At 45.4% G+C, this 27,730-nt stretch overlaps 1 protein-coding gene across 1 annotated transcript in view; it reads right to left on the minus strand.

Moving 5' to 3' along the window:
• The window catches only part of MYO16 (myosin XVI), a 424,969-nt gene that overhangs the window by 53,309 nt on the left and 343,930 nt on the right, over positions 1–27,730 (minus strand). Inside the window, exons 29-32 of the mRNA XM_082675412.1 lie at positions 18,564–18,660; positions 13,661–13,907; positions 11,496–11,767; positions 1,762–2,793 (exon numbers count right to left, since the gene is read on the minus strand). Coding sequence (XP_082531538.1) covers positions 1,762–2,793; positions 11,496–11,767; positions 13,661–13,907; positions 18,564–18,660 — 1,648 coding nt within the window. The remainder of the gene's footprint in view (positions 1–1,761; positions 2,794–11,495; positions 11,768–13,660; positions 13,908–18,563; positions 18,661–27,730) is intronic.

Consider the following 27,730-nt stretch of genomic DNA (forward strand, 5'->3'; position numbering starts at 1 on the left):
TTTTAATAAACTTTTAGTTCCGAAAGCAAATAGTAATTTGTTCATTTAAGGCTTTTCTCCTAGAGTCCATTTTGTTCCTTGGAATGAAACATATGACTTGTGAAATTCAAGCCATCTCCTACTTACAAGGACAATTTCATTTATTAATGGCCTGTAATTAAGAAGAAATTGTTAGCTAAAAAAACAATTAGCTTATCTGACTGAAGAATAAATGGGGGGGGGGGCTTCCCTGGTGGCGCAGTGGTTGAGAGTCCGCCTGCCGATGCAGGGGACATGGGTTCATGCCCCGGTCCGGGAAGATCCCACATGCTGCAGAGCGGCTGGGCCCGTGAGCCATGGCCGCTGAGCCTGCGCGTCCAGAGCCTGTGCTCCGCAACGGGAGAGGCCACAACAGTGAGAGGCCCGCGTACCGAAAAAAAAAAAAAAAAAAAAAGAATAAATGGGGGTTAGGTTATTCACTCATTTGCTAAGTGTTCTTAGTCTTGACCTACTTTTCACTTATTGATAATGTTTTCTAGATTTTCTAGAGATTTTGGACCTAATCAAATGATGAAAGCCAATATATTTATGTATTTTCTTTAGGTGAAAGAGCAGGTTAATGCGTACATAAAACGTCACATCATAAGCTTTTATTTCCAGTCCTACCACCTGACCTTAAGGAAGGTGTTTAACCTCCTGACCTTGAAGTTTCCCATCTCTGTAAAGTGGGGAGGCTAGTAGTTGCCATCGACATTCGGGTTAATGGCATCATGGTCGAGGGACCTGCTACAATTTCCTTAAAGAGAAGATGCTTTGTATTCACGTAATTCCCCTCCCAAATACAGAACATTGGAAAATATTTTGGTTCTGTATAAAAAGATGTTTTTTGGAAGATGACTACATTCTCTGTGATTATTAAGAGAATCTGTGCCCAAATGGCGCCTCTGGCTCAAAGGCAACCTCGTCTGAATGAATTAGCACATGGTGAGCTACTTACAAGAGATTAGCCACAAATTCTTAATGAGGGCTTTTTGTGTTTTTGGCTTTTTTTTTTTTTTTTTTTGCTTTGCTAGCTACCTTCTGCTTTTATACGGACACAAAATAAATACTTTTTAATACAGGCAACAGCCTCTGGCTTCCGCAGCTTAGCCCTGAGCTCACTTGACTGGTCTGTCAACAGCTAACTAGTTATGAGACAGAGCTGCTCAATGAGAAGATGCAGATATAACAGAACTGAGTTAAAATTTTCCTTGGGTGGCAAAGGAACAGCACAAAAATCATTCATTCAGAACAACATAGCGCAAGTGGTACTGAGTGAGTGTAAGAGAGTAACTGAACAGGTAACCGTCCCAGATGCCGGGAGTGGAAGTGAGATGGACAGCAGGTTGGAGGACACTCGGGTTAGCCGTGAGCTGTAAACCAAAGGGGCATCTCAGCATAATGTGACAAAAGTGCCCCTTCCATGTTGCAAGTGAATATTATCAGGAAACGGAAATCAGCGGCTCAAGCCGAGTCCTGCTCTAATACTTCTCAAGTCACAAGGGTGTATTAAACCCAGTTTTAGCGCTGTGGGCTGTTGTATCCTGAACTTTTACCTACGAGACGGAAAGATTCATTCTTACCTACCTGGCCATATTGGTTGCATAAGATGTTTGTTTTTAAGTTGGTACCTGCTCTGAACGACCCCGCAATGACCTCAAGCGTTCCTTAAACCGTATCTACGGCACATCGGCACACATCCGCGTCTGCAGCTACGCCTCTACCTCCGTGTGCGAAATTCACCTTCGGCTTCGCGGATCCTCCGGCCCGCCGCCGACCTCCGGAGCACGCTCCTTCCCGAGCTGAAGAGGCTGGCCAGCTCGTCCAGGGGGCTGCCCACAGGCCTGCAGTTCGGGGGGCTGTAGGCGGCCGGAGAGGGGGCGCCGGGGGCGGCCTTCCGGGGCTCGGCCCGGGTCGCCTTCCCGGGGGGGTGCGGGCTCCTGAGGCCGGGGCTGCAGGGCGCGCCCGCGGGGGCCGAGGTGGGCCTCGGGGGGCCCCGGGGCGGCTCCGCCGGCCTCCCCGCGCCGGGGTCGGGCGCGGAGGTGAAGTGAGCGGGCGGCCGGGGGGCGGCGGCGGGCGTGGGGGGACGGGAGGCTCCGTGCGGCCCGGCGAACGCGGGCCGGTCGCCGTCGCCCTCGGGGGCTTTGGGGTGCTGCGGGGACGGGGGGCCGGCGCCCTCGGGCTGCACGGGGTACCTGAGGCTGGTCTCCAGGACCGGCAGCCTCTTCACCTCCAGGGGCGTCAAGGGCGACTCGTCGGACGCCGGGGAGCAGGTGACCGGCGTCGGGGGGAACACGAGGAGGGGGGGCCGGTGCGGCAGCAGGTCGGGGAAGGGCGCGGGGATGTCGCACGCGTCCCGGCACGGCCCGCCGGCGTCGCCGTCCTCCGAGGGGAGGGGGCTGCGGCCGTCGCGCGGCGGAGGGGGCGAGGCGGACGCCGAGACGCCCGCCCCCAGGCCGCCGCCCTCGGGGGGCGCCCAGTACTTCATCTCCTCGTACACGGCCTCCGCCGGCTCGGGGCTGCCGGCGCGGCCCAGCATCTCGATGTACACGGGCTCGGGCTCCGGGGGCGCGGGCGGCGCGGGGATCCCCGGGGCGCGCTGCGGGCCGCTCGCCCTGCGCCGCGCACCGCCGGCCTCCGCCGCCCCCGGCCTGGCGCCCGAGATCTCCTCCGAGGAGCCGCTGAGCTTGGTGTGCGGGCTCCGCGTGGGCTTCCGAGGCGGCATCTTCTTCACGGCGCTGTAGTCGTCGCTGTGCGGCCGGGGCCGGCTGAGAACTGGGCGAGGGCGGAGAAGGGGCGGCAGTGTTAGCGGGGGACCCGGCCCGAGCCTCGCGCAGCGCGCGGAGCTGCCCCGGCGCCGCGACTGGCGAGGACCCGGCCTCCATCCTCCAGGGTCCAGTTCTCCCCCCCCCCTCCACCGCGGGGTCTGGGTCCCTCCACCCTCCAGGGTCCAGTTCTCCCCCCCCCCCGCGGGGTCTGGGTCCCTCCACCCTCCAGGGTCCAGGTCGCTCCCCCGCTGCGGGGGTCCGGGTCCCTCCACCCTCCAGGATCCAGTTCGCTCCCCGCTCCAGGGTCTGGTTCTCTTCAACCTCAGCTTCCCCATCTCCCCACCCTCCTGGGTCCGTGTCTCCCTGCACTTCACACGACTGCCAAGGGGAAAAGCCAGTTTTTGATCTCGGAGGGGGAGGACAACTGCCACCAGTCAAGGAAGAGGTAAGGTGGCCGGTAAGGAGGCCCAGGATTGCCAGCCGCCTGCAGCGGGAAGGGCTGGGATGCAGCGGGGTGGGCGCCTTCCATCTGCACTGGCACCTGCTTACGCCTGGGTTCTGAGGGCCTGATGCACGTGTGGACTAAGTACTGGCTGAACTGCTTCTCATGGCTTTTAGAGAAGAGAAAATAGGAGCCTGGAGAGAACCAGTAAATTAGCGGGTTGGTGCCCTGCGGGTGTTTCCTGTAGGAAATACCTAAGCTGGATTATTTAAATGGTCTAAAACGAACACGACAGAACACCATTGAAAACAACTACATGCATGGAAAGATTATTTTCCTAAAAAGAACGTTGTTAAAATGATGCCAAGGGCTTGTTTTACAGTTAATTAATATATCTGAATCCTAACACACTTAACAGGGAAATCAAGAGTGTTGTATTTCACTAAGAACTTCAGTGGCAACTTCGTAAATTGAAAAGAAGGAAGATATTTAGAAAAACAGAAGAGCATAATATTAGCGAGAACTAATTTTTAAAGAGGCAGAAAAACTACTTAAATATGACTCAAAACATTTATTAAAGTTTAAGTTAAAAAATTCTAAAAGACTTATTTTTCTAATGTTTTTTACTGTAAATTATAGATTTTATTAAATATAATTTCTCTGGAGGCAAGATGTTAATTTTAGAAAATTACACACAGTTTTACTAAAATATCAAAACTTCTCAAATATCTTGAACTATTTTACCAATTTGGTGCTTTGCTAATCTGTAGGAATTCTTGATCTGAATAAGCACATCTAATTTTGCTGAGTTCCTGAGTTTTAAGGCAGCCAGGCTTTTCTCTCATTATGACTGCATATATGAGAGTGTCCGTCTCCACTTTCGGAGTGCCAACTCCACTTTTAGGGTTAAAATTAAAGGCTTTGGAGTCAGCTGGGCTTGGATTCAAACCCCAGCATGACCACCCTTTCATGCTATCATTCATTTAGTCGTGCATTTAACCAGTATTTATTCAGAGACACATTAGTGAATATACAGTAATTGTCCCCTTCCTTCCTCTGCCCTCCTGGGTAAAGTCAGACAATAAAAAAAGTAAATAAAACAAATGAGTTAATTCCATAGCATGTTAGAACATGATACATGCTATGAGGTGGGAAACTACAGGCCATAATCGTCACAGAATTGGGTCTGTGTGTGTGTGTGTGTGTGTGTGTGTTTGCGTGGTGGCATCGGTGCAAATTATAATTTTAAAAGAGGTCTTGGTCACATCTCTCTGGGCTTCAGTACAGTCATGCCTAAAATGGTGATATCACTAATCATCTCAGAGGAATAAGATAATGCATGTAAAGTGCTTAGCTCAATGTACGTAAAGTGCTTCGCAAACATGCAACAAATGGGAGACATCCAGATGAGAATGGAAAAGAACCAAGTTAATTTTCTAACTCAATGGCTATCTTTGAAGGCCAGTATTGTACAGGGTTCACCAAAGCAGCCAACTTTTAGGAGTAGAAAATACCCCAGATGCACAATTCTGCAATTAACGAGCATTATCGCAAAGGCTTTCGATGTACGAAAACACAGCAACGCATAAGCTTCTCCTGGAAAGCTAATGAACCGACAAAATTTTAACATCAGTATTATAGAGTTGTTCTGAAGATCTGAATAAGTTAAAGGACTTGTGGCAGCTTGTATTTCACAAAACTGGCTTCAACAATATTTCTAGTCCTTCATGCTCTTCTAGAACCTTGAAGCGGGAAGGACCTCTGTGACCGCCCCATGAGTAGAACATGGCAAAAGCAAGGCCGCCTGCCTGCTGAGGCTGGGTCAGGGGCAGTGCAGCTTCTGGCCTGCTCTTCCTCTCTCGGGACACATCTCTTGGTGGCCCTGATCTCTATGTGAGAAGACTGCTTACTCTGAAGCACCCATGCTGTGGAGAACATGTGGAGAGGCCACACAGAGGTGAGAGAGATGCCAGAGGACCCCATCTGCTCCAGCCCTCAGCTGTCCAGGTTTCCCCAGCCCAGACACCAGAAATGTAATGAACTGAGCCTGCGGACCATCCCAGGCCCAGCCGCTGTCTGACCACAGCTGTGAGAGAGCTCGCATGAGAAGGGCTTAGCTGATACCCAACTAGTAGAATGGGGAGAGAGGGAGACAGAGAGAGAGAGAGAGAGAGAGAGAGACAGAGAGAGGGAGGGGGAGGGAGAAGGAGAGAGACAGAGAGAGAGGATAATAAAACCTTTGTCATTTTAAGCTACTAAATTTTGGAGAGGTTTGTTAGATAGCAATGGACAACTAATACAGATATTGGTACTGGAAGTGGAGTGCTGCCATAAAGCCCAAAAACCCAAACTGTAAAAGGCTGGCAGTAGCCTTGGGAAGTTGGAGGAGTTTGTTGTCTTTTGGTTTTTAATATTTATTTATTTATTTATTCATTTACTTATTTTGGCTGTGCCGGGTCTTAGTTGAGGCAGGCGGGACCTTCGTCGTGGCATGTTTAGTTGTAGCAGGCGGACTTCTTAGTTGCGGTACGTTGGGATCCAGTTCCCCGACCAGGGATCGAACCCGGGCTCCCTGCATTGGGAGCGTGGAGTCTTAGCCACTGGACCACCAGGGAAGGAGGAGAGGTCTTGAAGAGACTGTTAGCAGAAGCGTGACGCCCAGGAAAGCTCCTGGTGATGTTTAAAGGAAAGTAAGGAATACGCTGGACGCCGAGGGAAACATAACCCTTTTTATACCTTTGTGGGAAGTTTAGCAACACTGTCACCTGCGGTACTGCGGAAACCAGACAACACACTTAAGGCACTGGATGGTCTAGGGAGGGAGATCTTTAGACCAAGTGTACAAGCAGCCTCCTGGGTTCTTCTACTTCCCTGCAGGAAAATGAGGGTAAAGAGATAAGCTACAGAAAGAACAAACGATTATCTATAAAGGAGCCTGGGCTTTCTGAGTTTGAAAATAAAATAGTTTCTCACTGGGCCATCAGGATAGTAAATAACTCCGAAGTTAAGAAATGACTTGTACGCAGAGATTGAATCTGGGGCATTTTCAGGAAAACGGGATCTAACGCTGAAGCCGAGGTCATGACTATGAACCCCTTTATTAAGACCTCAGAAAGATGTCAGGTGGTGCTTCACTGGACCTTTTCAAAGAAACAAAACCACAGGACTTCTAAGGATGTCAAGAGTACTGCCCCACAGAAATCTTGCAGAAAAGAAAAAGTCAAGAGGAGATTATCTCAAGGAGATTTGTGGATGTGGCTTTTGACTAAAGGGGTAGATTATAAATTGATTCACAGGAAACTCGCAAAGCTTTTAAAGGAACTGTATCGGCTGCGTTGAAAGAGGTACGATCAATACAAAATAAAGAGGCTCTGGTGCTTCAAAAGTTTATGAGCAGGAATCAGGCTGAGAAAACGACCGGCCCCAAACGTGTCACCTCTTGTGGACGAGGAAATAACATCCAAAGGTGAGCCCAGATTCTGTAGCACGGACCTAATGGCCATGGAAAATAATTTCCGGGCACCAGGACTAAAACCTAACCAAGGCACAAGCAACATGTTAGTTGTGTGGAGAATAGGCAGCTTGTCTTCGATAGTTAGGGACAGTCCTGGAGGAGCTGCCCACCTAAGGAGCCTTACCTGAGCAGCCAGGATACCTGGACCTGACTTAGATGATGGGATTTGGGGCTTGGACCTGAGCCCGATGTGATGATGGGATAAGGCTCTGGGGAGCATGGGAGAGGGATGAGTGCCTCTTGCATGTGGGAGGGATGTGAATTGTTTGATCCAGAGGATGGATTAAGGCAGCCTGTATTTTCCAAAAATTGGCCACAATAGTTTTCCCAGTCTTATCAAGAGTTAGAGTCTATTTCACCTTCCTCAACCTGGATGCGCCTCTGAGACTGTCTGGTGGCAGTGGTGGAAGTGATGCTGTGTGGCTTCCAAGGCTACTCGTCAAAGGTAAGAGAGTGACCGCCCGGCGTTCTCTTTCCTGGAGCAGGCGCCGGGGACACACTGATTGTCCACGTAAGAAGTCCAGCTACCCTGAAGCAGCCAGGCTGCACAAACTGGGTGGCGAGACCACCTAGACACAGAGTTGGCCAAGCAGTCCCAGTCCTTAGACATCTATGGGCACCAGGCATGCAAGTGACCAGCTTACACATGGCGATTCCAGCCACCACATGCAGCTTCATGGAGGACCTTGAGGGACAGCCACTCAGATGAGCCCAGTTGACACCCAAAACCTGAGACAGTAATAAAATAATCGTATTTTATTTAAATATCCAAGTTTGGGAGGAGTTGGTAAGCAACCATAGATAGCTGATATGATATTCCCTCAAGGTTTGCTTTAGATGCAGAGAAAAGCTTTTTTGAATTAAACGATGATAAATAAATGTAGCATGGGTTATCGGGAGGCAGTTGAGAGACTGGCCTCTGGAAGCTGACTGCTTGGGTGTGTAGCATGGGACAGGATACACCACTGTTCCCCTGACTCAACATCCACATCTACAGAGGGGTCACAGTGACAGTCCCACCCCATCAGGTAGTTCTAAAGCTTGAAGATACTTAGCATAGGGCTTGTCACATGACAAACAATTGTAAGTGTCAGCTGTTACCATCAACATCATATTATTACTACAGAACCAGAAATCAGTCATGAGTCACAGAACAGGGTTCTGTAGGGCGTGGTCTGCAGTTCATCACTATCAGATCACCTGGGGTGCTTTACTGAGGATGTAAAGAGCACAGTTCCTGGCCTTGTCTGTAACTACCAAATTAGAATATCTGGGCCGGGAACTGGAAAGCTTCATTCTTCATAAAGTGAAATTAGAATACCACAGTTAGAGGATTAAGAGTCTAATTTGGTTTTATGGTTATTCCTTTGTGTGTGTGTGTGTGTGTGTGTGTGGTGTGTGTGTGTGTGTCCACACAAGTCCTTGCTAATAGTTCATTTGCAAATAAGGATTTAAGGGCTGTTAAGAGTGAATTTATATTAAGAGTTTTCTTAACAATTTTTTTAGTCCTTGAATTTACGGATAAAAGTGAGATGGGATCAGGGAGACATTTCATGGTTATAGATCACCTTGAGGGCAAGTCTTAGTGTCCTAACAGTAACTTAAGGGATAAATCCCACATTCTCAAGCCCTCTCATTTTTTCTTAAACTTGACTCTTATCTGAGTTACTGTGCAATGATCTAGAGACTCGTGTCATTTTTAGATTCTGTTAGGAGGTAAACATTTTCTTGTACAAAATAGTTTCCCTTTGAGTTTTTGGCTAAGGCATGTCGGTGACTTTGCCTCAAGACACAAGTTACTTGGCCCCATTCTCACTGAGAATAAGATGCCTACATGTTAAATCTATGAGAAGAAAGAAATGAGAAGATCGTTCATCGAGAAAATACCTGTATCTGTGTGTGTTGTTATCCTCTGTTTTCCAACTCTTCCAGTGTGATTTTGCCCAGTTTCAGAGCAAACTATGTGCTCTTCTCAGGACCTAAGACATGAAGGATGCCTAGATAAAGCCAGTTCCCTGGCTGGTGGGCCTGTTGCATACTTGAGTGAGGTCAGTATCGATCTGCAACCAGCTTACAAACTGGACAAGAAGGGTTTCTACTGAGCTGCGATAGATTACAACCTTGCTAGGTCATTTCTTTGAGGGAGGAGTCTGTTACCTTTGCTCTCGGCCCATCTTTCCCCACTGACTGCCCTCCACGTGTGTAAGGCCTCTTAAATGTCCTTCTCGACCCCTTCCACAGGTCCCAGTGAGGGTTAGCCCCTCCTGCTCTGTGCTCTTTGGTGCCCTTGCTGTTACTCTGCCTCTCTCATAATTTGTTTGCCCATTTTCCTAGCCCACTGGTCTCTAAGGCCCTGGAGGAGTGGAATACACTGAATTAACATGTGTTGAATGGACAAATGAGCCATAAGTTGTGAAACATAATTATGTTCTCCTGTTATGCCCCGTCACACATTCTCAGGGCAGCGTTCACGGAGGACCTAATTTTCATCAAATTTCAGGTAAGAGAAAAAAATATTATAAAGGGGATTCTGTTAAAAATAATGCTGACAAAGTCTGACAAATCTCAAGGGTACATGTTGAAACTTGCCAAATTGTGCTCATTTCGATTTACTGATAAGAAGCTAGTTCCGCTTTCACGAAAGCAGCACAAAGAAATATTTTTCTATTCTATCGATTTATTTGTTCAATAAGTATTTACTGAGTGCTTACTGGGTGTCAAGTGCTATTCTAGAATAAATTTATAAACAAGACAATAAAAAAGGGAATGACATGTAACGCTATTTCCAAATGAAGCCACACAGCTGAACCATTCTCGTGTCTATACATATAAACTGTGTTTTGTTACAAAGGGAAGCTGTACGGCAATTCTAAGAAATACGGATTCCTCGGGTGTTATTTCTAAGGAGCGGGTGGCTGGAGTCTGAGGGAGGCTGGGTATGCATCTCACATCACCAGGCGTAAGTGGTGGCGCCTAGAGCTGCCCCCCAAAACCTGTCCTGTGCTATTTCACCATCCAGGGGTCCCTGTGTTGGGGAGAAAGCCGTCACATTGGGTTTAGATACTCAGTTCTTCAGCAAAGCCCTCAGCTGGGAGCTTCCCTGCAAAGAAGAGAAGTCGCGGCTCTGTTCTTCCTTTCCTAGTCTCTGTTTGCAAAAAGCAACCCCGAACTTTTAAAAATCACACTTTCAAATAGTTGGCTCTCGCTTGTTAATAGTTTGCAAACGAGTGTTAAAATTTACTGGCCCATAAAATTGCTTCCAGCTTTTCAGGCACAAAGGTAGAGAAGAAAAACGAGCCCTCTGGCCGGCCTCTCTTCACTATGACCGTATATACTGGATGAAAACCTCTAGGAAAGGCACGTGTTAATAAGAACAGGACTGGGCATAAAAGGTGTTGACTCGGGGCTTCCCTGGTGGCGCAGTGGTTGAGAGTCCGCCTGCCGATGCAGGGGACACGGGTTCGAGCCCCAGTCCGGGAAGATCCCACATGCCGCGGAGCGGCTGGGCCCGTGAGCCATGGCCGCTGAGCCTGCGTGTCCGGAGCCTGTGCTCCGCGGTGGGAGAGGCCACAGCAGTGAGAGGCCCCGCCAAAAAAAAAACAAAAACAGTTAAGCTATTCCGTGTATTTATTTGTTTATCGTGTTTACCATCTGTCTCCCCACCAGAATGCCAGCCCCATGGGGGAAGGTAACGTTGTTTTATTTATTGTGTACCTTCCTGGGCCTAGAATAGGGCCTCATATTCATGCGTGATAAGTAAAATCTGTGAAGTTAGTAAATGTTCTGCCAAGAAGGACTTCCTCTGCTTTTCACAATTCTAAAAATTAAAAATTAAGCAATAATATCACATGAACTAATCTATGAGGGAATTAATTGAGAATAAACTGTGGTTTTGCATAAATACGTCTAGACCACCGATGCAGAGACCTTTGTTGTCTAGTCCCCAAAGTTTCACTCACTGAATTTTGCTGAGTCATGATTCTCCTCTGCATGAATCGTTTCACTTTACTGTGTGGTGATAAAGCAGGCTTAATTTTTAATTAAGTTGTGATAACAGGGAAGCCAGATGAATCTTTTTAGCTTTTTAATTCACAAAAGTTTACGTGGATGAGCAACCGACTCTCTGAATTGTTCTGGTTTGAGGCTCCTCATTCAATGTGGAAGTCGGGAGAGGAGTTAAGGAAATGATATATAAGTAGCTTTTCCCTAAGAGGCTTAGAGATTAGAATTAATATTATTTATGTTTAATGATTAAAGGGCCCCTGGTGGGCTTCCCTGGTGGGCTTCCCTGGTGGCACAGTGGTTAAGAATCTGCCTGCCAACGCAGGGGACACAGGTTCGAGCCCTGGTCCAGGAAGATCCCACATGCCACGGAGCAGCTAAGCCCGTGCGCCACAACTACTAAGCCTGCGCCCTAGAGCCCGCAAGCCACAACTACTGAGCCCGCGCGCCTAGAGCCCGTGCTCCGCAACAAGAGAAGCCACCGCAATGAGAAGCCCGTGCACCGCAATGAAGAGTAGCCCCCGCTCGCCGCAACTAGAGAAAGCCCGCGTGCAGCAACGAAGACCCAACGCAGCCAAAAATCAATAAATAAAAATTTAAAAAGAAAGGGGGGGGGCCCTGGCAAGCCAACAACGGATTTAATTCTACTAAAAATATATTAGGGCAAAGTACTGCTGCGGCGCACTCAAAGACCGGAAATCAAGCATCAGTAACCCAACGGGGGTCGGGGTCCCCCTTCCCCGAGGCTAACCTTCATTGGAGGAGTCCTTGGTGACAGCCCACAGGCAGGCGCTCACGGCCTCATAGGAGGCGCTCAGCCGCGTGGTGGGGTCCCTCTTTGGCTTGGGCGGAGGCTGTTTCCGTGGTGATGGGAGGCCGCTGCTGTCATCCAGGCTGAGCACCGAGTGCAGAGAAGGAGACGGGGTGGATGGGCCAGCCTGGGACTGGACCAGGCTGTCTACCGCCATGGACACTGGGACGAAGCTGCAGTGGAGGCGCCTGGGTCCACCCTTGTCTTCAGCTCTGGGTGTGCGTGGGGAAACAAACACAAACAGCCCCGCCAGAGAGACCCAGATGCATTATTCAGATGGGAACAATGAACCGGCTCAAGCAGACGTAATCACAGCTTTTTGGTAAACAGCCTTCCCGCCGAGGCTGGAGGATGCGTGCAGCGCTCTGGTATCCAGCGCATCCAGAGGAAGCCACTTCATCCTTCCAGCCTTGCTTCGTGATAAATAAACACGTTCGAGACTCTTCATTATTACTTTAGAAAAAAATCTCACCGGAACCCAAGATGTCGTAAGGAATGCCACATTTGCTATCAGGCATTCGCTGAGTGAAGTTTTCACACCCTGATTATTAAGCAAATCAAAAAGCCAGGATTTCAATCTGAATGATAATTTCTGGGAAATCCATCTTAATAGAGAGTTACTGATGCATCAGATGCTGGGAGTTATCTCTGTTTGCCCTTGCAAAAGAGCAGATGCTTTACTTAAAACGATCAAAGATTTTCATTTTCCCTGTCTCTCTCTCTCTCCCTTGCCATTTAAATTCCATCAGCAATTATTTAATTATGTGCAGAATTGTTATTTTTCTTCTGTTATTCCATCTGGTTGCCCAATGCCAAGTGAACTGCTGGTTTTCAATAAATAAATAGACAAATACTTCTTCACTTAATTTTATATCAGGCAAATGAATACATAATGAAACTGAGAAATTGGGGTGGCTGTTTAGCTCCAGCAGAGAAAATAATAAATATTATTCTGGAAGTCCTATAAAATTAATAGTTATCTGGTTAAAAACAATTCCTTCTGGCTTCACATGTCAATGGAATCATGTGCCAGGGAGATGCCAATGCATTCATTTTACCAGGAGTCTCCGAGCATTTGTTTTTATAATTATATCTTTGTGTGGCAGAACACCAACAGAGCTGGGATCTACTGCCAGGCAGAGCCAGACGCCCATATAGGAAATGAACTAGCTGAAGACGAAAGCGTGGCACTCGGTGGATAATTTGTTTTCCCTGTAATGTTTAATTACAGTTTTCCGTACAAAGGGAATTTTTTCAGTATTTAATCACTGAGATATTTGAGGCTAATTAGGGAGAGACACACCACCACTTCCACTTTAATAAAAAATCATTCCACATCACAGTCAAGGCAAAGAGGGGTCACTTTCAGGGAGAAACAACTAGACATTACTAAGTTCCTATGGAAAAACAAACATCTCCCTGACAGCAAATTAGGATGGAAAGACCCAGGGAGGATTGTAAATCATGGGTGTCCTCGTCTGTCACAGAGAGACAAGAGTGGAAAAGTGGAGAAGGACTTAGTTTTCTTCACATGTCTATTTCAAGCTCAGCGTCCAACGTGAACTTTAAAATAAAAATCTTTCCCCAGAGCTTTCCTTTTTGGCAAAGAAGATGTGACAGTTTCCTAAGGGAAATATAATACAGGCAACCATTCATTGATTTCACTGCTCTTGTGTTTTTAGAGTGTCTTCTCCATTTGGGGGGTCAGGTTTTCAGAAGTTTCTAGGAGTCAGCCTTATTTATATACGTGACAGTTGCATAAAGATGTCGAGAACCAAGCTATATATCTTTGCGAAGACGTAAAGGTTAGATGCCTTAAAACTTTGTGCTTGAGATGGTCAGTGACGCAAGCACGGTAGGTGAAGCAATTATTTCATGGGACCTAAACTAACACGTAGAGCATCTATTTTGTGGAAGGAAAGCCCAGGAAAAGCATCTTTTCAGGTGTCAGGAGGTTTCACGTAATGCACTGCGCATGCATACGTGCTTGTTCCTCTCCCTACGGTCATAAGTGATTGAACTTTGCGTTAAGGGCTATCGGCATTTTCTTGACGCCCCAGGATCAATCGCGTAGGTCACCGAAGTTGCACACTATCTGCCTTTACCTTTTGGTTCCTTCCTCTTGCTTGTTCCTGGCCTCCAACTTCTCTTTGTGGAAAGTAGCGTTCATTACGTTCCGGAGCCGGTCATTCTCACGGGCGATGTCCGAGGCGTTCTGCACGACCAGGGCATCATAGGTCTTAAGCCCCAGGTCCTCTGTAATCTGCAGGAAGCTGTTGATGGATGTGACCTCTTGCTGCCTAATGCTCCTTTTCTGATGCAAGTGCTGGCGTGCTAAAAATCCTCTGATAACTTCAGTAAAAGAACAAAGTGATGGGTCAACGAGAGGAGCAAAAGCAAAAAACCCAGATGTACATCAACAAGTCCAAATACATTATGTTGGAGCAGCTCTAAAATAAAATATATTTAACCCAGTCTAGGACTTTACTAAAACATTCTAATCTTGCATTAAGAAAGATATCTACATTCAGTAATGTTAACAGTGGAGGCAAAAATCCTCACCCTGAATGAGATCGTGCAGGTTATTTTCTAATAAAGCTTCCCTCCTTCTTGTGGTAACACAGGCTGAACACTGATGGAAAGAACTAAGTCCAAACCCCAGAGAATTCTGGGTGTGACTCTCATCAGACTGTTTTGGGGATGCACCAATCACATTATTTTATATCAGATTATAACAGAAACGTCTGAGGCTCACGGATGTAGTCTTTGAAAACCATGCACATATTGCTAACAGGATTGTGACTTAACTCCTAGAAAAACTAACACTGCATTTAAGGCTCTGGAAAGAGACTGTGTAGAAATATGGGTCATCCTTCTGCTTTCTGGGGAAGCAGGGCTAGAAAAACGTGTAACAATTGGGGGAAACAGGTGGATGAACACACTTTGAAATCACTTATGTGTCAGTAACAAATGTAAGACTTGAAAATAAAAGTCACGCCCACCGTGTAAAGGCACTGCCACGTGCTAGGCGCTCCAACCCATCTTTCAGTGCCCAAACTCGATGGCCATTAATGTACCAGTATCTCCATCTTGTACCCCAAGAAAGAGAAGCTCAGTGAGGCTGAGAAAATTCCTCTAGGTAAACACAACCAAAGAACGGTAGAGCGGGGATTCAAACCTCTGCCCTTATGAGGCCAGACTCTACCTTGCAGCCACGTGGATGCAAATCTGTAGCTCTCCAGAGAGCAGGTCACAACAGGGAAGGTGCAGGAAGCACATCTGGGATCAATATGAAGATGGCGTTTTAACAATGAGCATAGGTTGTAAACAGATCAGGCATCTCATGGGAGAGAGTCGGCTCCCAGTACCCAGGCAAGTTCAAGAAACAGGATGGCCCCCGCTCAGGGGTGTTCTGACAGATGAGTGGGAGCAATGCTGATTTGATGCTAGGATGCGTCCCTTCTCATTCTGAGTTTCTGTGATTAGAAGCAGTTGTTCGGATCATAGGAAGAGCTATAATTGTAGGGAAAACCAATGTGGGTAACAAAGACACTTTCTTCTCCTCCTATAAAATATTAAGTGCTTTAAAATATTCCCGGCTATAGGAGAATAAATATGTGGGTGTCTATATATGTCTAGGATATTCACTTAGATGCCTTTACTCGATTAGAAGATGGAAGGGCGAACGCAACTTTCCACAAGTATGGCTTCAGAGGCAAATAATATGCAGACGTCTAAAATGCTCAAGACTTTTTCTCCGATGGCAGTACTAAGTCTTTAGTGACTTTGGAATGCAGTGTATTAAGATAACTGTAAAAACAGTCATGCTGAACTAATCTAAAAGAGAAAAAAATTAAACAGCTCAAGGTACAATCAGACTCCCAGGAATCAAAAATGCGGAATAAAATGTAGAAATTTCAGCCACGTGACAGGCACAGTGAGAGAGAGAGGCAGAAGGCCTGCTCTCTGTTCATTCGCTCATTCCTGTTACATTAAACAAAATCTAGACATTGACAATGGGAGGGTATATTTAAGATGTTTAATCTCTTGGAATAAAGGGAAGATTAATGTGGACAGGCCAGACTGCTGACCTCCAACTACAGCAGGACTGTTCGTTGGATCCACGAACAACGTGGGAATCCACTGTCCTGTGTCCAGACCCTGTTTTCTCACACTTTGCACTAGCAATCTTTGAAAATTAAAAGAAAAAAGTTTATACTAGTTGCTAAAACATGGTACCTTTACTAAGAGACAATTCATACAAATAAATTTGGCACAAATAGATCATTAATACTTGTCTCTTTCTGACAATTTCATGCAGGATAAAATGAAGGTATATAGTCAGAGGAAACTTCTGTTGGGAATAATTTGAAATTGAAATGATTAAATTTAAGACTGAGGTGTAACTACAGCTCTCTGCCACCCAATATTTACAAAGAAAAAATGAGAACCCTTAAAAAACTGGAAAGGACTCCAGATGATATAAATGCTGAATGAATTTCAAACTAGCAAAAAGGACTGAAGCAATGGTTCTAAGAGATGTAAAAATAAAAATCAATAACTAATGCTTTGCATTTAAGAGCCTGTAATTTAAAAAAATGCTTTTACAGCCATTATTTCATTTATGCAATAGGAAATTGTGGTTTGTATCCACTTTTTAAAAACCATTCTCAATTTTTATCATTAGGGGTGAAGAAAGAACTACAGTTCTGCTAATTCCTTCTGTTTCAGGTCCATAGGGCACAGCGACTTAACATTTGTAACCAACCAGAGGAGACATTACTAGCGGGCACCCCCGATGGAAGACAGAGTACGCCGCCTTCTAATTACATGTAGGAAAAGTTCCAGGAGAAAGTGATACCCGCTCCATGTATGTATAAACGCGGTATTAAATGGAATTCTCGGTTGGTTCCACAGCCCGGGGGGTAGAGCACTGGTCTTGTAAAGGGGACTCTCCCCGTCCCACTTTCAGCCTGAGGCTACAAATGCAGATTCTGATTCAGGAGTTCTGGGGCAGGGCCTGAGACTCTGCATTTCTAACCAGCTCCCAGGGCATGCCTGGACTGACCACACAGAAAGGAATTGCAAAGGCGACAGAGTCAAAAGGAGACCTGTGAGCCCAGCCCTTCCCTACCCTGATGAGGGACAGAGAAGGCCAAATGACCCTATAACCCAAATTACCCTATTACCCTATAACCCTATATAGGTATAACCTATACCCTATAACCCAGAGAGAAGCGAGGATTGCATAGGGCCTCCCTCACCCGGGGCTCCCCCCGCCGCCCCTGAACACCAGGCTGGTGACAGTGGCCTCAGGGGACCAGCCAGAGACCCTGCCACATGGTCTGGAGTTTGGAGGACACAGTGGCCTGGGAGGCCGACGCTGCCAGGGGCTGAATGCAGGGCGGCTCTACGGGGAGAGGCTCACTTGTCAGGGTCCCCAGCTGTGCTTCTAGGACACCAGACCTTGCTTATCGAGACAGAGACGCCTGCCAGGAGTCATTTAAAGAGACTTCCTCTTGGAGAGCACCCAGGCCCACAGGCAGTGTCAACGGGGAGTTCCAAGTGGCACCCAAAGGAGAGATTTTGCGGTTCCCAGGTGGGTAGCACAGGTGAGGGCTGAAAGGCGCCCACATATGCAGAGAGCCTGTTAACCCCTGCCTGCCTGCTGGCCAGAGAAACCCCAGGCCAGGTCACGTGGGTGTGGGTCAGACTGAGGGGCGGCCCTGTCCCCTTACCTGTTCCCTCCCCCCCCCGGAGGGCACCTAAGTAAGGGTGGGAGCCTAGAGGGACGATTTAACTTGGAATGAGATTCTGACTTTTGACCTTCCCGTGGACTGGACTTACTAAATTCTGAACCGAGTCTGTTTGAGGGACCAGCATATAGCAGGACTTTTTATCATCAGAAAATGATGGGACCCATCAGAGGTTTCAGCCAGGGGTGTGCCTGAAGGAATCCCCCAGGGGTTCGCATAGACAGAGGCTTGAACAGGGTGAGGCAGTTTTCCATGTTCTCTGAGATGCACTTGTTTTTAATAGTTTCAGATAGATTAGAGAGCTAAGCTCATCACGGCTGCTTCCACCAAAAGTTAGCCTGTAGATTAATTTCTCCCCTTTTTACCTTTCTTTAGAGATATATAATACAATTAAACTATTAAGCAAATTAAAAATCTATTAAGTATGTATGTTTTATGTGAGGCATAGTTACTATTTTTAAAATGCACCTATTTTTGGCGGTCACTTGGGTTTTGATAGAAAAAAAAAATCTAAATGGACTCTCAAAGTTAACATGAAATAGATGCTATCTGCTCTCAAAGTTAACAGTCCAAATATTATTATCCCTTCACAAAGGAAAAATAGTCAAGCATTTATCCAAGGCGTACATGGAATTACTTAAATTACAAGGCATACATAAATCCAAGGCATACTTTGGCTAATTGGCTGTGGCAGTCCTCCAAACTCTAGCATACCAAGGGGCGCTGACTGGCGTGGCCTAGGAGTCTGGCTCCAGAGCTGCGCCCGAGTGTCACATGGGTTGTGTTTTCTTCCCCACTGTGGGTTCAAAGGCACACTCTTCTTGTCCTGTGCTTCTTGGAGGATCAGCAAGCATGAATATTTTACAGGTGAGGAATGCATAAATTACAAGGTACGTATATCCCCTCTTCCAAACTATGACTTAGGTGAAAATGTGATGCAGAATTACAGATAGAATGATCATGAGATAAAGCACGAGCTGTGGCCGCACACTCTGATCTAGAGACAAGTAAATAGCCAACTTAGCTACAGTGCTTCTGAAACTCCTGAAACCTATTTATTTGCCTGAAGGTAGCGCCATGGGATGGATGGACATAGGGCCATGGCAGGGTCCACTCTAATATTTAGGTTAACCTAAATGTTAGGTTTCCCTAACATTTAAACTTGGGGGTTCACTAAATGGTTTTGTATTTTCCGACTCATCAAAGTTCAGAAATGTCACTGAACTGTTACTGTGACGTGTGTAACTGTTACCTTTTTGGCAGGTGATAATTTTTCTCTGCAGCTGTAGGCACAAATCGTTTAGCTGGTTGGCATGCCAGTATTTCAGAAATACTTTTCGAACACCGATCTAAAAGGCAAACAGCAGGGAAACATTTAACAGCATGAAGATGCCAAAATAACAATGGGAAAATAATCAGGCAAGAGGTTTTTCCAGAAAAGGATTTGAAGGAGCAAAGCTCACAAAAGTTATCCCAGTGCATCTGCCGTATTCTTGCAACACTTCTACATTTTGTGAGAATCCCCAAGCTTTTGTTCTAATAAGTATGTTTGCTGTGTGTATACATTGTCACTAATATTTGCAAATACCCATACACCACAGCTGTCGTGGTTGCCCCCTGCAGCACAAAGGGAAAACACGGGCCTTCACTCTTCATTGGAAGATACAACCGTTCCCATGAATGAATTCCCAAATCCCAGAGCTAAACCCTTATCTTTATTTTATGATCCTTTTCTTTCTGCAACTCAAAGCAGGGAGGTTGCGTCTGTGAAAAGGAAAAGTGAACAAACAAAAAGACCAAAAACAAAAACAACTTAAACGTGATGCACAAAACTGTTTCATTTCAATGATTTTTTTTCTACCACACCATATGTTATTATAAATCAAATGTTTATACAACTGCAGTGATAGAACCGCAGCACAAAAGTAAAAAGTCTTCACGTCGTCATCTCTGAGCAATAATCTTCTAGACGCCTGCCTAAACAGTAGCTATACAATGAACATTTGTGTCTAGAATTTTAAAAAAGGAATTTCAGCATGTTACCGAATCAGCTTCTAGTAAAAGCCCTGGTGGTGTGCAAGCCAGTCCAAATGTTCCACTATTGATGAGAAGCACTGTCAAAGAAAGTTCTGAAAAACACATAACAATAAGCCATAGCCACGCGTCTTCAAAATAATTTTCTGGTGTGTTGTGCTTATTTTCTAAGAATTCACAGGGCTGTGGTAGGTGTGAGGAATGCCCTTCACAATGGAAACGCTCACAGTGGAAATGCTCAGACGTAAATAACTGCAGAAGAGCCTGGGAAATACTAACTTGAAGAGCTGTGGACACACAGAGGTGACGTCCTGTTAGATCCGGAAAAAATACAGCTCAGGCAAACCTTGTGATACGTTCATAGTCGTCTTCTTAGCACTTGAGACAAACACCGTGAAGATGAGAGACCAACACGTGTGCTCCCAAGCATGGGCTGCGGACACTAAAATGCTGACACCACCACTTACCCCCGCAGCCTGTGTCAGACGTCAAAGGGGCACCCGAAGCTGGTGCATTTATACACACCATTAGGTACCAAAAAGGCTGACAGGTCAGACTTGCCATTAGAGCGCTTGGCCAGAGGTAGCTTATGAAGCTTTTCACATGGAAACGGAGTTTACTCCGAACATCTTTTGCCACTTCCCATCTTATGTAGCTCTCCCCTTAGCCAAGATTTGTCGTCTTGATGAAGCAGGCGGTTTTGCAAGAGACTGAGACTCAAATCTTGCATTATGGCAGTCGGGCTAGCCACTTGGATGGACAGGACAAGCCCTCAACCGCTCTCCTGTTTCAGAGGCCCCTGGTTGACTAGATGTCCTTCTTCATTTAGTTTTCTTTAAATTGGTTGAGATTCGAGGCGGGTACTTGAATGGGTGGCCACAGAGAATTGTCACTTTTTCCCCCCATTGTAGTGCCATTCTCTCTCCCTAGTGATTTTCCATAATTCATAGAGTTTTTTTTTTTCTTCCCAACTGCTGAATGATTTTGGCAGTCAACAGGAAGAACAGTTGGTACTGTCTGTGAGCACCACAGAGCAAATCTGTGAGGCAGGCTTTGGGAAGGAGGGAGCGTGTCATCTTTCTGTTCATTGTCGACTGTGGTATGTAACTCGCTGCAGGAAACTCAATCCCCGAAGCAAAATTCACGCAAACTTGGGTTCCGAAATGAAACTCCCAGAGAGTTAGAGGCAGCGATACTACAGAACGGGTAGAAGCAGTAATGACCACTCTGGGAGAACTAACGTATGAAGGGAGCGCACCATGGGGACAAGACCTCCGGATGGTGGTGGAAGAGCTGGATTCTAGTTCTACTCCCTTCATTCAGTGGAGACCCCGGGCAGGAAGACAGCTGCATGGGATGACTAAGATCTCTTCTAGCGACTTTTTTTTTTTTGGTCTTGGATTGGATTTTGGTTTATTTTTACTCCTTACCCTGTTTTTTTTTTTTTAATCAACTTTTATTTTATTTTATTTTATTTTTAAAATTTTTATTGGAGTACGGTTGCTTTACAATGTTGTGTTAGTTTCTACTGTACAGCAAAGTGAATCAGCTATACGTATCCATATATCCCCTCTTTTTTGGTTTTCCTTCCCATTTAGGTCACCAAAGAGCAGTCAGTAGAGTTCCCTGTGCTCTACAGTAGGTTCTCGTTAGTTATCTATTTTCTACAGAGTATCAATAGTGTATATGTATCAATCCCCATCTCCCAATTCATCCCACCAACAACCCTTTTCCCCTTGGTATGCATACATTTGTTCTCTACGTCTGTGTCTCTATTTCTGCTTTGCAAATAAGATCATCTAGTGACATTTCTAACAGCCGTTCCAAAAATCAAAGTAGGTTTATCTTGAGAATTGTGCTAGATTTGGGGATATAAAAATTTTCCAGGGATGATGGGAAAAGATGAATGTGGGACAGAAAAACTAGGCAAGGAACAGAAGACGACAAACCATCTCGAGGTGCAGCCCTGTGCAGTGTGATGAGGGAAGGGGCTACACAGGTAACCGGTGGCCACATAGTGAAGAACAGACATTTTCCTGTGAACACTGGGTATACACTAAAAGATTTAAAGAGGATCCCGTCTAACTTTTATGAAAATAATTTTGGAAACTGTATTCAAAATTTATAAAGTTCCTGCTTAAAACTGGCCGGAGAAATGGGTTGCTGGGCTGGGCTGTGAGCAGGACAGTATAATGAAATCAGTTCTTTGGGTTTGGAAGATTCTACAACGGTTGCTTGTCTGTTGGCCAACTTCTATTTACCTTTTACTCCACCTCCAGGAGTGGATTTTTTTTTTTTTTTTTTTTTTTTGCGGTACGCGGGCCTCTCACTGTTATGGCCTCTCCCGTTGCGGAGCACAGGCTCCGGACGCGCAGGCTAAGCGGCCATGGCTCACGGGCCCAGCCGCTCCGCGGCATGTGGGATCTTCCCGGACCAAGGCACGAACCCGTGTCCCCTGCATCGGCAGGCGGACTCTCAACCACTGCGCCACCAGGGAAGCCCCCAGGAGTGGATTTTTGATATCCTTTTCTCCACGTCCAGTAGGGCTTGGGTGACCTTCATTTGTGTTCCCACAGCACGCTATGAATGACTTTTTGTTTCACTTACTGTCCTGCATTAGGTATTTGCCATTGCACATGTATATTTACATCTCCTGAAGAATATGAATTCTTGCACTTCACAAGTGGTGGGGTTGTGGGGAAGGTGGATTCAGATTAGAAACAGAAGACAAGGAATTCTGAGGTCTTAGGATAAGATGAGTCACCGAGACAGATGATAATGTCCTCAAGGATGAAAAGAAGGTATGATGGACGACGAACACGTAAGCCAGGCCCGGAAGTCATTCATCAAGCTGGAAATAAGTCCTGGAACTCAGTAGGTGATAGGATAAACCATGGAGGGAATAAAAGAAAAAAAGCATAAGATAGAACGTCGGGGCAATGATTCAGCTGCACTGCTCTCCTCCACCAAGACAAGGAAGATGAGAAAAAGTGAAACCTCGTAGTAGAGTATTTTCAGGAAATAGGCAGTTGTCAGGTCACATAGGAAAGCTAAACTTGAAGGGGAGTAAACATGGATGAAATGGATTTTCTCGCAATGATTAGGAATTTCACAGGACTCAATAGTGGGTAGTTAAGAAGTGGTCTGAGTGTTTCACATGGCAGATCTGCCTGTCAGGCCAGACTCGGAGGCAGCAAAAAAAGGAGGTGTTGCTGGGATCCACGGTTTGGGATAATGAGGAGAGGATGGGAACGTGAGTCACAGGACACGTACGAGGGAAGGTGGGATGCTAGACAGGCAGACACAGGGAAGGTGGGAGCCAGAGGACGGGGCCGCTCCCAAGCTCCTGGTGAGATTCTGGTGTGGCTACACTCATGGAAATTCTCCCTGCGCAGGTAAAACCAAGGGCTTTGTGAGTGAGGAGGGCTTCTGGGTTTCTGATCCAGTGGGAGGGGGGGCGGAAGGGAGTCTGAATCCACACTGCAAGTGTCCTGCTAAGACACAGCTGAAGACTTTGTGCAAATGGCTGGGTATTGTACTGCCATCGCATTCAGATGATTTAAAAAAAATTTTTATTTAGCTAGTTGGGTTTACTTTACAGTTATCCAATAGGTAGATTCATTCATTCTTTATTTTTATTGCTTACCACATGACTTATGTCGCCTATATCTGGAGATGCTCGCTAGAAATTTTAGCATTTGTTTGGCGGTGCTGGTCTTTTAGTAAATGTTTCTTTCTCCTTAAAGAATGAAATTAGCTATTTAGTAGTATTTCAGATTCCTTCCTCAGACACCGTTCTGAATAATACATTTTAGTCCTTACGGCCTCTGCTCTCACTGATACTGTGGATTAGTGGGACATAAATCTAGGAATCTATCTTCATCAGGAAAAACCCAGACAAGATCCCAACATTTTCAAGGATTTACACTATTAATGACACTGACTAGGAGAAAAGTGTTGGCCATTTTAATTTTGTCTCCGTGATGAATTCATGTACCGTTTCTCTGTAATCAGTGCCTTAGTATGCTATATCAAATCCAACAAATTAAGATTCATCTGAATGAGACCAAATGTTCAGATCACCTACATTCTTGATTTTGGCTGCATTCTCTTATAAAAAGATGCTCTCACAACCAGAGAAAAGGAGAGGTTGACACGTCCTCCTCCTGAGTCCTCTGCTTGTGTTCCCTAGATGCAAAGTGCAACTCCCAGATGCGTCATCTCCTATGTGAGATGAAAATGGTAATGTCATCCTGACTCCTGTAAAAGTAAACCACCTGTGAATTAGAGTCTTCGCTATTTTTATTAGAAAACCATTAGGTTTTTTGTTTTTTCTTCTTTGAAGTGACAGATTTTAAAAGATTAAACACAATTGTCATCGATGACTTCGAAAGTTTCGATTACCGCTACAGTTTCCAGGGATTGTTTTAGAGGTGTAGGCTGTAGGAGGACAGACAAGGGCCGGATGGGCGGTTGCCATGGAGTGTAGGCGGACTGGACGCTGCAGTAGAGAGAGATGTGGAGGCACCTGTGGGGTTCCTCCCCTGGCGCTCCGTCCCTTCACCATCATCCCTGATTACTGCTTTCAATCACAGAGAGGCAGACGCAGAGGAGGGCTGCCCTTCTCGGGAGCGTAAAGGGACCCATACTTCCCGTTTCCATGGCAGGATGCGCACAGCACTGGCCTCACCTTTTTAGGGACATCCCCCATCTGACCCCCCCTCACTGATTGGCAGACCACTGGCAGAACTATCTCCAGAGTGATCTTTCTAAACATCAATCTCGCTATGTTACTTTCATGCTTAAAATTATTTAATAGGGCCTTCCCTGGTGGGGCAGTGGTTTAGAGTCCGCCTGCCGATGCAGGGGACGCGGGTTCACGCCCCGGTCCGGGAGGATCCCACATGCCGCAGAGCGGCTGGGCCCGTGAGCCGTGGCCGCTGAGCCTGCGCGTCTGGAGCCTGTGCTCGGCAACGGGAGAGGCCACAACAGTGAGAGGCCCGCGTACCGCAAAAAAAAATTATTTAATAGCAGGTCATGATTTTCAGGATATTGCTCAAACTCTTTTGAAATGTTTGTTAGACTTTCTGTAGTAAGATCCTTTTTCAATGCATCCAAGTTTATCTATTCTCAAACTATATCATAGTTCTTACCATTCCAAAAGGGGAACTTGTTTCTTTCCTCTGGCTTAACGTCTACTGTGTATTTGTCTTCATCTCTCTTTGAATCATCTACTCGATAAGCCCCTGTTCATCCTTCAAAACCCAGATGGCTTCATGAGCTCTCAGTCTAGTGTATACTTTATAACAATGAATTCATTACAGTAGTGTGTCTATGTCACTAATGTACCTTGAAGATATCTCTAGAATACCACTGAATTCCCGGTTTTGTCATTATTGGTACACCTGTCTGAATGTTCAACTTGACTGTGAAGTATTTGTGGACTAGAATAATGTTGGAAAAATATAAAGGTCATAATTTAGACATATTGGGTGAAGGAAAGTAGATGGAATGACAAAATGGAAAAAGCAGAATTTCAAAGAAAGTGATTTTCAGGGACATGAGCTACAACATGAACTCAGATATTTAAAATTTAATTTACTTCAAATAAATGAATCTTTAAAAAATTATATCTGTTTAAACTATATGAATTCATTCATTTTATAAAAATGCATCTCATGCAGTTCAAGAAACAAAGATGTTAAGTTTCATACTTCTGGTACCATCACATTCTGGTATAATTGTAAACCAAAATCTAGGACCTATTTCATCCTCTAATTCTTTACCTACTCTTGGACTCACCTTGCCCACTGCCTCCAGTTCATTAATATTCCAGAAACCTTCCGTGGTTTTATGTTGCCTCTAAGCTAAAATGCATACTTCAGGGTTTAGTAGTCAAAGCCTTCCATAATATGATCTTTATTAATCTCTGAAGATCTAACACATTTCACTCCTCTAAAAGAGATGCTATTGACTCTTATTCTAACTTCCCACATACTCCCTGAGAGCAGAAACCAATTCAAGGCTTGCGCAGACAATATCAAGGGCCTACAGCATCTGAGCACAGGGTTCTTACTGAATGGTGTCACCGCTGCTGCCATTGTTATGTGAGATGCTATCTCGTATGTCTCGTATGTCATATTATTGGAAGGTTTTTTATTAATAACTACCACATATAATTACCAGATTATATTTTAATGAGAAATAGTTTATTGTGGATGCTTATATCTTTGCTGCAAAATGCTTTATGCTCGTATTACAGACAAAAGATTATGCTTAAAAATTTTAATCTCCTTTGCTCTAAAAACATTAAGCATTGTTCAAACAAATACTTCCCATTTAAAGACAAGATATATCATAGCTAGATTAAAAGTAGTCAACTTCTTTTACTGTAATATTAGAATTTCAAAAAATGCCCTGGTATCTATCTCTTAAAGTGCGCTACCAATGTCAATCTGTTCAGTTTTTAAAATAGCTTTATTGGCAATCATAAGAACAACACACTTTTTTATGTGTTTTGATGTCTGTGTCTCTCTCCCATCAGGTTTGTTTTTCTTCCTGCTGATCTGAGAATGTCACTGTGTTCCTTTAAAACACACATCTTTCTCCTTTCTGTACCAGGTAATCTCTTTCAAACAGAAGCAGCCTCCCAAACCCCAGCATTCCCACAGGCATGCTATGGACAGTCCTTCACACATTCCTGGTTAGCTATCATTTTCATGTAGTACCTAGGTGCATTGTATCTCATATCTTTTCCTGGTTTTCCTGCCTCACATTTATTCACCCACCTATCCTACCATCTGTCTGTCTTATCCATCTATTCACTCACCATTCGTCCATCCACCCCTCTGTCCCTCCATCCATCTCCCCATCCCTCCATCCTTCTACCCGTCCCTCCATTCATCCTTCCATCCCTCCATCCTTCCACCCATCCCTCTATCCACCCCTCCATCCTTCCATCAATCCCTTCATCCATCCCTCCATCCCTCCATCCTTCCACCCATCCCTCCATCCATACTTCCATCCCTCCATCCTTCCATCCATCTACCCTTCTGTCCCTAAATCCCTCCATCCATCCTTCCATCCCTCCATCCATCCTTCTATTCCTCCATCCATCCTTCCATCCTTCCATCCCTCCCTTAATTCCTCCATCCATCCTTCCACCCCTCCCTTAATTCCTCCATTCTTCCATCCACCCCTCCATCCTTCTATCTATCCACCCCTCCATCCCTCCAGTCACAAATCAAACATGTGCCTAGGGCCTTCCTAATACCAGGCACTGTGCCAGCCTCTAGGACCACAAGGATGGATAGAATCTGCTTTATCCTTTGAGGAAGCTCAGTAAAACAACCATTTAACTAAAAGCCATCTTTTTCAGGCTGAATTCACATATTTCCCCCGTTTGCTTCTTTGATTCCTTAAGTTTCTACAGAAGACCACTATTTTGCATATTTATATTTATTAATAATACTACAGGATTTTACATTTTCATGCTGGCTTTGAAAAACTACTAAATATAAATATTCTAATGTTCAGTCTGGCTCTGACTGTACTTTTAAACATCCTCAAAGGATACATTTGTACTAAAATACAAGTTCTTTTCTCTTTGTTATAAATAGACTATTCTTGAAGTTTAACTTCAATGCAGAAAAGATAATTACAGCTACACACATCTAAAAGAGTACTGTATCTTCTGGTATTTGAAGAAAGTGGTTTGGCTCAAATTACATATAATTACAGGTTAAGAAAAATTAATGACTCTCACCTAGAACAGTATGACCTGTACAGCAAGCAGTGATGAATGAAAACTACTATTTTGTGCTTACGAGTGAATTACGCACTATGTGATCCTATGTACTATTTCATTATGGAAATCGTACCAGTATGGTCAAGAGTGCTTCACAGAAAGAACAAATCTCTTCACCCCATAGCGACACGTTGTGCAAACCAAACCAGTGCCAATCCCAGACGAGGCTGATTAGCTCCAAAACCACAGAGGAAAGTGCACGGGGTAAGTTAATGGATTCACTTAGGGAGCACCTTTAGTCTCTGTCTTTTTGACAAAATGGGCTCAATGATGTCAATAATATTCACCTGCCCTGTGGAATGTGATGTTATAAATGATTAACAGCAGCATAAACACAATCGGAGCCATTGTGCTCACCGGGGTGGGTACAGACACAAACTTGGAGCATGGCCACCGCCAGCAACAGAAACGTTACTGCCGTTTATGTACCTGGATGTCGGCTTTACTTCTAAAAATGTGAACCCTCATAGCCCTTCATCCTCATCATCTTCTCTAAGAGTATCTGTAGAGTTTTAGATTTTTGAAACATTACCGAGCTTTCCTAATGTTCTGTGGTGTGATCACGCTTGCTTTGAGAC

This window comes from Grampus griseus (genome assembly GCF_964374135.1).
Source record: "Grampus griseus genome assembly, chromosome: 18".
Taxonomy (NCBI): Eukaryota; Metazoa; Chordata; class Mammalia; order Artiodactyla; family Delphinidae; genus Grampus; species Grampus griseus.